The 13,416-nt window shown below is 41.8% G+C and overlaps 2 protein-coding genes across 3 annotated transcripts in view; both read left to right on the top strand.

The window, feature by feature from the left end:
• The first annotated feature begins 1,427 nt into the window (after positions 1-1,427).
• On the top strand, positions 1,428-8,295 carry LOC104356301 (zinc finger protein 11-like). 2 transcript variants are annotated; one of them, XM_042803544.1, is made up of 4 exons: positions 1,428-1,550; positions 1,787-1,903; positions 2,162-2,419; positions 3,306-8,294. In XM_042803544.1, exons 1-4 carry the CDS (start codon positions 1,508-1,510, stop codon positions 5,960-5,962), a joined length of 3,075 nt encoding a protein of 1,024 aa, XP_042659478.1. In that variant the 5' UTR covers positions 1,428-1,507; the 3' UTR covers positions 5,963-8,294. The 2 variants fall into 2 exon arrangements, with proteins under 2 accessions (XP_042659478.1, XP_042659477.1); XM_042803543.1 differs by having other exon boundaries at positions 1,787-2,419; positions 3,306-8,295.
• A 677-nt stretch (positions 8,296-8,972) lies between these two features.
• The window catches only part of CDC5L (cell division cycle 5 like), a 35,319-nt gene continuing 30,875 nt past the window's right edge, over positions 8,973-13,416 (top strand). The window contains exons 1-3 of the mRNA XM_033005037.2: positions 8,973-9,126; positions 11,534-11,637; positions 12,562-12,723. Coding sequence (XP_032860928.2) covers positions 9,082-9,126; positions 11,534-11,637; positions 12,562-12,723 — 311 coding nt within the window. The 5' untranslated portion in view covers positions 8,973-9,081. The remainder of the gene's footprint in view (positions 9,127-11,533; positions 11,638-12,561; positions 12,724-13,416) is intronic.

The following is a 13,416-nucleotide window of genomic DNA, read 5'->3' as shown; positions in this document are numbered from 1 at the left end:
ATACATCAACATCCTTTGAACTGTCAGGCCCATCATTACCTTTGTTACAACATTTTATTGATGCTCTATTCAGTTGACTGTGCTTGCAGCCCTGGGCTGGGGCTATACAGGGGACCGAGCTGATAGAACAGCTTGTGCAGCAGCACTGCATTGCAACATTTTCCCAACAGTAGCTCCTATCACTCTGTAAGATGGCCATCAGCACCTGAATTGTCTCTGACTAGGATGAGGTTAACTTTACCCATAACAGCAGCTCACATTTTAGATTTGTAACTAAACAGTGTTAATAACACACAAGGCAGTCATATGGTACAGAATGACCCTGTCCAATATTTGGATCAAACTCCTTTGGGGAGTTTGGGTCGGCTGTCCTGGCTGTGCCCCTTCGCAGCCTCCTGCCCACCCCCAGCCTACTCTGTGAGGGGGCAAACCGAGGAACAGTGAAGGCATTGATGTTGTGCAAACACTGCTCAGCCAAGATACTGGTGCATTATCCAGCTGTTTTGGTCACAAATATAAAACACAGCACCATTGTGGCTACTATGAAGAAAATTTACTTTATTGCCACCAGACCCAGTAGAATTATTTACTTCACTTTCTGTGAAACCCTTTGGGTTGAACGACATAATGACTTTGGTTTTTTACCTTGGTTTATAAGCTGAGTTGGCCAGGACCTGGCACAGAGGAGCAGGAGTGGGGGAAAGCAGTCTTTAAGCCCTGAGGAACCGTTCGCTGATCAGCAAACCCCTCTGTGTGCCCTTCTGGAAGGCAGCATGGCAACTTCTGAGCTCAGACCCTCACGTTCTGAAGCGTGAGCCACCCCTGAGGGCTCATCCGCACCATCCATGGGAGCAGCGGGCTGGCTGAGCTGCGCGGGGAGACCCTGTGGCTCCCCATCCTCACCGCGCAAACATCCCCTCAGACCGGCTCTGCACCAGCCTCTCCCTTCCCCCGCATGCTCTCGGACCCCCACCTCCCCTCCCGAGAAGGAAACACCGCTGCCCACGACCAGATCACCACAAGCAGCTCCCGCGTTTCTGCCTGAGGGAGGAACGCTCGGGGGCCCCGCGGGGCCCGCGCCCTCGGCCTACCTCATCTTTTTGTTTCGCTTAACACGGGACTAGATCCTACAGAGCTTTCAAAAGCCCCACCCTGTCGGGTTTAATTCACCACCTGTTTTTTACACCACTTAAAAGCGACCACGCTGACACCCGAACCACCCACAGCCATGAAGCACCGGGCGGCTGATCCTCCACCCCCTTCCCCGGCCTCGCCCCCTGACGCTCCCACCGAGCACATACTCCACCCCCTTTCCAGGCCACGCCCCCCCCCGCGCTCCCTCCAGTCAGAAAGCGATCCCCCGGGAAACGGCGGGTCGGGCAGCGCCGTGTCCCGCCCCCACGCGTACGCGCGCCAGGCCGACGCATGCGTGGTGCCGCTGCGGCCGTGAGGCTGGTGTTGGTCGGCGTGGGAAGGGCGGAGGGTGCGGGCCGGGTCAGGCCGAGAGATGTCGGTGGTGCAGGGGAGGCCGGAGCCGGAGGATGATAACGGTGAGTGCCTGTTTCCTTCGGAGGGAGCCGGCAGGGCTCCGAGCGAGCGGGGGCTGAGGGGCGCTGAGGGACCGGAGGCGGCGGCGCGGAGGGGGGGGGCGGTTTGTGGTGGCGGGCGGCTTACCTTTCTTGCGCATGCGCACTGGCCGGCCCTCGGGCACAGCGTGGGGTCGGTGGCCCGCGGTTGCTTCGGGTATTTTAGAAATAGTGTTGATAGTCTCCCTTTCTGTCATCAGAGTCGGATGTCTTTGAAATTGTCCTCCCAGTCACTGTCATCGTGCTGAGCGATGATGATTTCCTCCAGGAGGACGCTGAGGAGCAGGCAGCGGCCGTTCCCGGGTTGAGGAAGGAGAGTGAGCAGGAGGCGAACTCAAACACCAGTATTTTCGTAAAAAGCCATGTGGAACCCTCAAATGTTAGTAGCAGTTTAAGCATTTGGGAAGAAAACAATACTGACTCAAATAAGGATAATACTATGAAATACTCTGGAGAAAAAGGTGTTGCTGAGAGTGTGTGTAACGAATCAAAATCATCTTTAAGTGATTGCTGTGATGCAGGCAAGAATAAATATAGTCAAAATTGTGCGTTGCCTACATCATCCTGCAAAACAGAGCTTACAGAGATAAAAGAAACCAGTGACAGAAAACAATGTGATGGTGATGATGGCTTTCAGAAGATTCTTCCTCTCCTCTCCTCTGCTGGCAGCGAGGGCAGAGATGATACCATCAAGACAAGCAGACATTGGACACTGGAAGTGATATCCAAACATAAAGAGGAACATGTCAGTGTTCAAAGTGTTCTTTCTGATGGCATTCAAGCGGAACAACCAGAAATCCACAAGGAGATGGAGACAATTGCTGAAATGGAAGGTAATTTGTTAACAAAACTAGTGCAAGAGTTTGAGAAATCTGGTAAATCTCAAGTTTTTGAAATAGATAGGAAAGTGTACAGGAAGAATGACAAACCTGCTTATTTTAGAGTAATCATTTCAGCACAGATTAATATCATATGCAGCGGAAAGAGAATATTGGTTGGAGTATGCTTGGTTCTTTCACAGACTTCTGTAAAAAATAGTGAAATTATGATAAATTGGTACTGTTTCATTCTGCTGCAGCTTACAAAAGGGTGGACTTTCATTAGGGAAAAGGATGTGAAATTTAAAACTTAGGTTAAAGAGGTTTTTTATCCCAATTAAAGATATTAGGAAGGGAAAAACAACAGGCAATAACGCTTGGTGATACAAGCAGAGACTGGGAGAGGCATAATTTAGGTTTAAACTCCACCTTTCCTTATAGCAGATGGAAGTCCTTAAGGAAAAAAGGCGTAGAGAAGTACTAAGAATACTTTTCCTTCTAACAGTCAGAAGACAGCAGAAGGAGCATCACACTTGTGAGAATGGAGCCCTAGCAAAGTTCAGTTACAGTACTTTGAGGAATTCTGGCATGAAGCTGTTTCATTAAAAACTAAAGGGGATGCAATGTTATCCTGTAAAATTGAGAGCTTTGAGTGAAAAGAGGAAGTGAAAAGGAGGCTCCTAACTAGGATTTCTTTTCTTAAAACATTATCTAAGTGTTGCACGGGAAAACATGGAGAGAGACATTAGGAAAGAAGTGGTGCTAGGAAAATATTAAGGAAGCAAAAGGAGTGAAGATTAAGGAAGTTGTTAGACAAGTTGGGATTATTTCTACCAATTAATCATGAACATTGGTGATTGTATGACATGTCATGCATGTGACTTTTTTATCCCCCTTGTAGATCCTGGTTCTTCAAAGATTGGAGATAATGAAGCCAATAACAGCAAAAGAAAGAAAATCAGATTTGAAGATGAAACTCTGAGTTCTCTTTTGGAACATGGCTTGAAAGAAGAACTGAAACTTACCTATAATTGTTCTTCTCTGTTTCTTAACGGATGTTCTTCTGCTTCAAAAGAATTGCTGAAAGATGCAGGGAAACCAGAGATGAATGCTTCAACTTCTTCTGAATCAAATACTACTGAAGAGCATATTTATAAGACGTTAACTCCATTTCCTAAAAAAAGATATCGGCAACAACAAGTTTCTCCTCATGCAAGCCCAAAAGAATTCCAAAGCCAGCAAGAAGGTTTAGCATGGCTAAGTAATAGTGTGACAATCAAACCTCTTCCTAAAACATCTTGTTCTAGAAAAAAACATGAAAGATTGCATTTGAAGTGCAGGTTTTGTAGTCGTGCATATAAATGCAACGCACATTTAAAGAAACATGTTTATTCAGCTCATAAAGATAAGAAAATACATAAGTGCTGCTTTTGTAAAAGAACCTTTTTCTTTTCTGTCAACCTCAAGAATCACCTTAAATTTCATAAGAAAATTACTAGGTTGCACAAGGCAAGAAAAAATAGAATAAATGCGAGAAAAGCCAGGCAGAGGAGATCTGAAGAAAGAAAATCTGAGACCAAGAAAAAAGAAAGTAAATATGAAAAATTTTTCATCAAAATCGAAAGGGACTTTACACCTCTAGGTGTGCCAGTTAGTTTTTCCTGCAAAATTTGTTTCTTTGCTTCATCAAATCCTAGGATTTTTATTCATCACATGAAGGGACATAAAGAAAGACCACCTTACCGGTGTCCTCAATGTGATTACTCCTGCATTAGCTTATCTTATCTCTTAAATCACATGTACTGGCATGCTGGGTATAAACTGTACCAGTGCAGGTTTTGCACCTTTTTTTCATCATATTTTTCAAGCATGGTAAGGCATAGCTACATACACACAGGAGCTAAACCACGTTTGTGTGAGTTCTGTCAGTCAGCATTCACAAGCACCACTGTGTTGAAGAGACACAGAAGATTACACACTGTCAAAGAAACATGCCCAGGGCAGCAACTCAACTTCGTAAGTGGAAGAAAGAAGACTCGGAGACCTTTAAAGAATTATACATGTGGTGAGTGTAATGTAGTGTGTTACACTAGAGGACATCTTAGCTTTCATAAGAAATTTCATAAACAGCTTAAATCTACTGCTAATGGTTATATGAATCAGAGCAACGAATGTCATAAAACCAAAATATGCAAAGTTGACAGTGATTCCCAGGACCATGCTTCTCTGTCTCCTCATAAAGAAAATTATTGTCTCAAAGGGGGATTGCTAGCTTCAGAAGTAGACTTTGAGCAAGCAGGTGGTGTGTGGGGCAGTAAGAAAATGTGCTCTGGAAAGAAATTCCCTGAAAACAGCCATGGAAGCAAGAGCTTGTCTATTATTGGGAATAGATCAGAAGCTCCTCTGAATTCATACAAAACAGACACTGTTGTTTGCAAAGAGGAGCCTCTTTTCAATTCCAAGGCCTCTTGCTCACAAGCTCAAGATGATGATGCATATTGTAAATTTGTGGAAAACTTAAAGGGTACTTGGCCTTCCAGTTTGTCTACATTCAAAACGTACAAGTGCCAATACTGCAATTATGCTACTGCTGTTCATAGTAACTTTCAGCTGCACCTGAAAATACATACACATACAAGACTGTTTGTATGTAAAGAATGCAATAAGACATTTAAAACATCAAACCAATTGCAGAAACACAGCCTTAGTCACATAAAGAATGGACACGAGTTTGGCCATTGCCTCTATGTAGATAGCCGTTTAGAGAATCTTGAATTGCATCATGAAATGCATGTAGGGATGTGTCCAGAAAGAGATTTTGGTTCCTCGGAAGGTCCAAACAATGTCTATTCCTTGCTGGGTTCACAAGTCTGTGGACTACAGCCAGGTGTACAGGGAAGTGTAGAAAATGATTTGCTAGCACAAAGTCAGCCACGATTCTATCAGTGTGCAGAATGCGAGTATGCTACTCACATTTTAAGCAACCTTGAACTACATGTAAGAACTCACACAGGTGAGAAACCTTACAGCTGTAGTGTTTGTCAGAAGAAGTTTCGTACTTCCAGTCATCTGAAAAGACACCAAGTCACACATTTTAATGTAGGGTATCTCAAGTGCAGGAACTGTGACTATTCAACTAACAAATGGCTGTCCTTGAAACAGCATTTGGCTTCACACTCTTGTGCAGAAGGCTCATCTACTGACTGCCTCTATGAACAAAAGCAACTACCTGTCAAAACATACACATGTGAAGAGTGTGGATATTCCACGGTCCACAGTGGAAACTTCAAGCTGCACTTGAGAATTCATACAGGGGAGAAGCCGTTCAAGTGTGGTCAGTGTGCTGTTGCTTTCCGCACATCCAGCCACCTGAAGCGCCACTTAGTGACTCATTCAAGGTTGCACTGCAAAAGGTGTAAATTTTCTACAGTAGATAAATGTGATTTCCAAAAGCATGTAAAAACACACACAAAGTGCAAGTGTGAACAGTGTAATGTGATGCTGCCTACCAAAAAACTTCTGGAAAAGCATAAGCAGCAACGTGAGCTTGGAATATGAGCTTGGGAATTGCAGGTTGGCGTTTGGTTCTGGAGATGCTTGCATGTCCTGAATTTGTTCACTGCTTTACATTCTCCTGCTGTCTCTAGAACAATGGCTGGTAGTGGATGCATCCCACGTTTTGGTCCGAAGAGTGAAACTCAGGGCACAGATTTGCTCCAGATTCTTCTAGGAGCTTCAGTTCTAGCATGGGCTGTGCCAAAGAAGATCTTGGGGGCACTTGTTCATGCCTGAGTAACTTCTTAGCACCATGAAGTCAGTTATGGCCAATGTTCATTGGTTTGAACAGTTATTCTGTGTCACTTACTTTCCTGTAAAAAATTTAAAAACCAAAGTCACATCTAACTGAAAGTATGTTTAAGCGGAAGTAAGGAAGTGAACATTACAATGCATTGTAATAACTTTTCATTTAAAAATCATCAATGTGTTTGGAGGCTTAATGCTACCTCCCATCTGCTGAAAATTGCATTCACTGCTCCCATGTTCTCTTGCAATAGAAAAAAAAATAGTATTTCAGAAAATTACAGAAACAGAAGTTGATGTTATCACTGGATAACTAGGATATGAAAATGTTTTCTCTGTGTGTGTATATATATATATTAGGTTTATTAGGCAGTTACCTTGTCTCTACTTTTGATAATTCTTTGAGTAGTTGGGCAGAAATGGTAATGGTGTCCTTAGTCAGATATTTCATGATACCGAGAATCCTTAAGTTAATCTTTAACATAAGACATTTACATAAAATTAATCTAGTGTGGAATGCCTTATATTTTCTTAGGCTGGTAGTTACTGTACTCTTTGTTTCTTAAAATAGACAATATCATACTTTTCAAAGAATTCATGTTAGTTTAACCACTTGCTGATACATTGCAAATACTACTTAGTTACATTGAAAACCTTATCAGTGTCTTGACTTGTAAAATTTACTTTGTTAGAGGTTTACTGTGCATCTAAAATACCATGCACAAGGACCAGTTGTGCCAAACAGCAGTTGTTATCTGGTATAGTCAAGACAAATGAATGCTTCTTCCACTTTATGTTCAAATCTAGACAAATTTCTGTTTGTTTTAGAGTTGTACAGTGCTAGAAACTCTGTGTGAGCATCACTGACTAATGTGTTCAGTGGTAATGATAGCAGCATTGTAACCCTCTTGTGTGAGGAAAGGAAATGGCAAAGGGCTGGTACTAACTCTCTCCTAATGTTACAGTTCAGTACATGAAATAGCACAGCAAACCTATAGCTTAATGTAGAGAATGTAAACATGAAATTTCCACTGCTTTTTTGCTGCTGTCAAATGTATGATTTTCTTTATAGATATAGATAATATCTTACAGAGGCTTTCTGGTAACGTAAGAGACAGGTTGGAAACAGTTGCCCAGAGAGGTGGTAGACTCCTCCTCTTTGGAAATATTCAAAAGCCCATCTGGACATGGTCCTGGGCAACCAGCTCCTGGTGGCCTTGCCCTGAGCAGGGGTTTGGCCAGGTGACCTCCAGAAGTCCTACAGCCATTCTGTGATTTGGAACACCATTTTCCAAGAGTGGATTGAAACTCATGAACAGATGCATGTATTTAAGGCCAGATCAGCAAAGGTATTTAAGTGATGTAGTTCTTTGTAGTTGCAGTAAAATCAGGCAAGTAAGTATCAGTGACTCTGAAACCTGGTGTTTACAGATGTTTTTACTACAAGCCGGGAAGTCACAGTTTGGGAATCAGTGATTCAGATCTTAGAATGATTGGGCTAACGACTGAATACAGTTGTGAGAAAGAAGAATGTTGTTCTGATATGAAGAAAGAAAAGCATTTCTGGGAAATACTAACACTGTTACACAAACATGGAGGAATTTTTACCTGCATTACTGTGCAATTAGGATCATTTATTTGAAGAGAAATTCAGAATAAAGGGTGTAAAGCGGTAACAAAAGTGGTGAAGAGAATTGTAAGCCTGTATATCAACTGAGACTGGGAAAGCTAAATCTCATAGACGATAATTGTTTACAAACATGGTGCACAGTGGTGAAGAAGGGAGCCCAATTTAAGGGGGGATAAATTACTTCAAAGGAATTTTTAAAAGTTTGTAAACAGTATAAGTTTATTTTAATTGTAAGTAAGAACGATGGAAGACATTTTGAGTTTTTAAGAATTATTTCAGGAGGTTGCTTCTAAAAAAAATAAATAAAGTGTTTCATGACTCATGAGGTTCCTCTGTGTTTCTTATGGAGTGCAGTGCACTGCACTTTCAGGGATTGGAAGTGGTTCTCAGTCTGGCAAGTCAGAGAAATTTAAATGTAAATGCATTCTAATTTTAAAATAAGGATGCGGACTGTTCTTGATATTTGGTTTTGCTAGCTAAAAGTAAATATTTTTGCAGCGTCTTAAGAAAAATTAAAGCCTTTCCTAAATCAAACTGTGAAGTTTTCTATTTCAACCTAAAAGATTTGGTTAATTTTTTTTTTATGAACATGTTTTGAATGTGGACAAAACAGTAATGGGAAATCACACTAATGACAACTTGAGCAATGCATCTACTACATAAGTGAATAAAAGTTAAACACAGGGTGAAGTAAATGAATACAGGTGAACCCGGCCATGCTGCAATATGGTTAACCACCAACCACATTTACCTATAACGGAAGGAAAAACGATGTGTTTTGTTTTTTTGTTTTTTTGTTTTTTTTTTTCTTTACGGTATGTTACTACATGCTCCTACCACAGTTTCCATTTGGGCTACAGTTTTTTTCTCAAATTAACAAAAACTAATGCAAATGCAACATTGGTGAGATCTGATTTTCTTCTGCTGTCCCTCTGCGTCCGTTTGGTGGAATTTGACGGAATTTCATGATTACCCCGGTTTATGTTTTGAAGAGCAGGCGCGGGCCGCTCCGCTGTGCGCTCCTCCGGCCCACAGGCGGCGCTAGAGCAAAGCGCCTCCCCACAGCGCGGTGCCACCCCACCCCACCCCACCCCCCTTGCGCATGCCCGGTACGGCTTGCCCCGTACTCGCCGTGCGCCTGCGCGGCGGAGGACGGGGGCTGGGTCAGCCCCGCGGAGGAGAGCGGATCTCCCTGCCTTTCACTGCTTTTTTTCTCTGCGTAACTTCGAGCCTCTTCGCCGCCAAGATGCCGCGGATTATGATTAAAGGCGGTGTGTGGCGGAACACCGAGGTAGGCCTCTGCTCGCTTTAATCCCTCACACACCCTCCCCGGCCCCCCCCCCCCCCCCCCCAAGGGCCGGGGCCTCAGCGGCCGGGGGGGGAGGGAGCCGTTGCGCCGTAGTGCGCAAGCGCTGAGGCGCTGCGGGGTTGTGGCGCGCATGCTCGGGGGGTTCGCGTAGCGGGGTGTCATGAAGAGGGGGGAGATCGGGATTTTTCTGCGCCTTTTTGTAGCGGGGGATGTGGGGGGGGGCTAGGTGTCTGCAGGCACATTTGCTCTTGTGGGCATGATTCCTCAACAGCTAGCACCTTCCCTAGTTCAAATCGGCGGTGTTGCTCCGGAGGGCTGCGCGCTGGCGAGGATGGGAAGCTCAGCCCGTGCGTGTGTCCTGTCTCTGCCCTCTGGAGAAACAGTCCCCAGAGCAGCCGGAGGGGATGCGTGGGCTGTGTTGTCCTCGGAGATGTCCTTTTTGTAGGCTGGAGTGTGTCTTATGCTGCATAGTCACGGTTCTTATTTTCTAGGGCTGTGAGGCAGCTGGAATCACTTGCCCATGAAAACCCTTCTAAATGCAGAAATGTTGAAGATGAGTATGGGCTCTTCAGCAGCAGCCCAAAGCCTTTCGAACACGGAACTTTATGTGCTGTTCAAAAAAGCAAAACCCACCACCCCTCTCTCCCATTTTTGCTATCGCATGCTTTCAGAACTGCAAGTGATGGCGAAAAGGAAAATAATCACACGAGAAATCAAGGATGCCAGTTTTATGAGGTGGCACATTTAAAGCAAAAGGAGGTACCCAACATTTAAATCCAGGACACTACTCTTGTATACTATGAACGCTAGGCATGTACATAGTTCCCAAAAGTAGTGAGAAAAATTAATGGAAGATAAAAGTGTTGTGTGCTTGGAAATGTACCGCATGTGCTTTTAACCACTGGTGACATACCAGCTAGGTGCCAGGAGGCAGCTAAATTGGAGGTCAGCAGCGGATAGGAAGAACCACTGTGTGCTTACCCTATTCTTATGGTCTTCCATAACTGGCTAATTCTGGTGACTGTTAAGAGAAACATCAGTGGGTTAAATGGACCATTGTTTCACCCATTTTTCAGTACCAGAGCTGAAATAGCTTACCTTTGTGCTATTTTTTTTTTATTAATGGTTTGATTTTATATACAACATAAAAATTACAGAAAGGGGAACCAGTTGATACCAGGTCATAAAGAAAATGACCAATTGCTTGCAAAAAAGCCTACTAATGTCATCAGTATGGCTACTGCGTGTCATGTGATACGAAGTACATTTTAAAAATCAGGATTTATTACTTACTTTTTAAATAGAAATTACATGAGTTGCTTTCTGTAGCAGCTGAAGCCAGAGTTCATCAACAGCTTGCCATTAAAGCTGCTGTGTGCTCTGTGAGATGTCTGTGCTCGACATAGTATTTGTCCTTGATGACTAGCATCTGCATGGTACAGCTGAACAGATTCTGAACACAGCTACAGGTACTTATTGGATACAGAAGAGGAACATCTGTGGTTGACAAGGCTGTAAGAATAGCTTTGATGCATTTGAAATGCCACTTTCTGACCTGTGAGGAAACCAAAAATAATGAATCCATTTATCTGGGGGGAGGGGAAAGATGAATTGCTGGATGGATTGACAGACAGTTGACAGAACTTCTAGCTTTTGATCAAATCTCAATGCAGACTTTGATGTATATGAACAACCTTGCGCCCAAGCTGAATCCATTACATATTATTTTTTTTTTTCCCCAGAAGTTTATAAGCTTTGGGATTAGCACTTTTGGGTGTTATATTCTGAACATTAAAGTGATTTATTTTAAGATTTACTTGTAAAAGATAAACTTACTATAAAGTTCCTTTATTTTTGTGATACTTTTCTTTTTTTTTAACAGAATATTCTATTGATAGGTAAATATTTCATTTGCATTAAAATATGGGGGAAAAAAAGATAGTTTTGTGGTATTATTTAAAACAAGCTACCTAAAGGTATGTATCAATTCTATTTTTTTTCCAAATGTTTTGTTATTACCAGACAAACACTTTCCTACCTCTTTATTGGTGTCCTTCAAGGAAGACATACAAAATCTTTACAAATGTGCATTAGAGAGCGTTGAAAGTAATCGGTTTGGAAGTTCTGTCTGTCTCCCTTGTCTGAGGCCTAAATCGTCATCACATATCTTTTCATTTAATTTTCTTGATTTCGTTGGCATTTGAAATACAAATCCTCATTCAGCTTGAGAATAGAACATGTAAAAGAAGCAGCAGTGCTGTGCTGTTTCCTCTGGGTCAGCCCTTTACATGAAATCCACCATCTTCTCTGCTTGAGCTCAAACTTTCTGTTTTGCAAGTTCTTATGATCCGTAACAGTTTTTTTTTTTGTTTTTTTTGTTTTTTTTTAGGATGAAATTCTGAAAGCAGCTGTGATGAAATATGGCAAAAACCAGTGGTCTCGTATTGCTTCTTTATTGCATAGAAAATCAGCAAAGCAGTGCAAAGCCAGATGGTAAGAGTGAAGTACCATGTCTGGGAATATGGGATTCATAATTAGTGGGAATTTAGAAATTACCACAGATGAATTTATGTCTACAGAGGAACAATAGTTTTAAGATTGTTTGATTTCTGCTATTGCAGATATTTCAAATTCCTGTTGATTGAAATTAATTGAACAAAAGTAGCCAAATGATATCTTTGCCAGTGACTGCTGTGTTAGCAAATGCAGGATCACCTCAAATTGTGCACATGATTTTTTTTTTCCTCATATTTACACATTTTTAATCTGTGAGTATTACCAAGGAAGTAAAATTGTAAGATATTAATGTCTCTTACAGATAATGTTCTAATTTTTCATAATGAGAATTTGGCTTAAGGATAAATGTTTAGAAATTGCACTGTGGAATTTCATTTTAGATAAATAAATAGAAGTTTAAAACTAATACAAATACATGCAGTATGAATCCGTTTGAGAATCAGACTTAGTTTCTTGAGTACTGAACTGCACATATTTATTAGAATACTTCTGTATAAAGGTAACAATACTGGCACAGCTAAAGTTTAGTAAGATAACTGTTGAAGGATCCAGACCAAACAAACCTACCATTTCTGTTATCTTTGGTTGCTGCAATTTTTCTTTTTCTGGATTAATCTTGTGACTCCTTACCTTGCCAGAATAGAGGTGGGAAAAGGAAGAAGAGGCAATATCTGTATGAAAAGTGGTGGATAAATAATACATTTTAAAGCTCAAATGTGTATGTCATAAAAATATTCTGGAGCAACATCCTTTTGTACAGAAAAAACTGGTATGAAATTTGCATGACAAGATTTTTAAATTTCATTGTGATGATTTGGGTAAACACTGTTCTGAATTAATTCAAGACAAATCAACAGATAGCTTGTATCTGTTGTCCTTAATTTTTTCTCTTTTTAACAGGTATGAGTGGCTAGACCCGAGCATCAAAAAGACTGAATGGTCACGGGAAGAAGAGGAGAAACTGTTGCACCTGGCCAAGCTCATGCCAACCCAGTGGAGAACCATTGCCCCAATTATTGGGAGAACTGCTGCACAGTGTCTGGAACACTATGAATTTCTGCTGTGAGTTACTGTTTTGCTAGAAGTACATACTGGGAAAATGTGCAGAGTTTGTTGTAGCAATGTGTCCTTCCCTTCTCCCATGGTACTGAAATATGGTGGTTTCCAGTTGACAGAGTCCTTTTGTAAGCAAATCCTTAAGGACCGTTTCTTTTCAGTTGATGTATCTGTCTTCAAAGAAGAAGCTTCTGGGGCCTGGAGAGCAGGTTTGAATAGAGATAGGTGTATATTTTCTTGCTTCTGGTCATTCTGGCTGGAGGCGTGTCAGGACTGAAGCTTTTTATAGGCTTCCATTTCAGGTTTATTTGGGTATTTTTTGACTGGCTGACAGCATGAGTAAGGGTGTGAGAAGAAAAAAGACACACATAAAACACATGTTGAAATGGCTAAATGATCAGCCATCATCTCTCTTTACTACAGAGGGTTTCTTCAGGCCATGAGAAGTGCTGTTTTCCCTTATGAGCTTTCATAATTCTGGTGTGATTGGTTGAGTGTAAAAGCGTAAGAAGAAACTCAATTGTTTGTTTTGTCACACTGCTTGAATTCTTGTCCTTACTGTTAAAGATTACCCAAGGAGACTTCTCTGCTATTAGCTTTGTCAATAATGTATTATATATGATATTTATTGTAATGCAATACTGTGTTGGCTTCTTTCTCTTGTCTGATTTAAGATGATGTAATTGTACCATGTTCATG

This window comes from Tyto alba, unplaced genomic scaffold (assembly GCF_018691265.1).
Source record: "Tyto alba isolate M040663 unplaced genomic scaffold, T.alba_DEE_v4.0 Super-Scaffold_40, whole genome shotgun sequence".
In the NCBI taxonomy this organism is placed as follows: domain Eukaryota; kingdom Metazoa; phylum Chordata; class Aves; order Strigiformes; family Tytonidae; genus Tyto; species Tyto alba.
The sequence above is the reverse complement of the archived record's forward strand: the minus strand, read 5'-3'. Positions and strand labels throughout refer to the sequence as shown.

Bases quoted from the DNA above. Each gene is read 5' to 3' on its own strand.
- LOC104356301 (XM_042803543.1), top strand. From the start codon at position 1,508: ATGTCGGTGGTGCAGGGGAGGCCGGAGCCGGAGGATGATAACG. The intron at 1,551-1,786 runs GTGAGTGCCTGT...TTCTGTCATCAG, and splicing joins GGAGCCGGAGGATGATAACG to AGTCGGATGTCTTTGAAATT. The intron at 2,420-3,305 runs GTAATTTGTTAA...TCCCCCTTGTAG, and splicing joins GACAATTGCTGAAATGGAAG to ATCCTGGTTCTTCAAAGATT.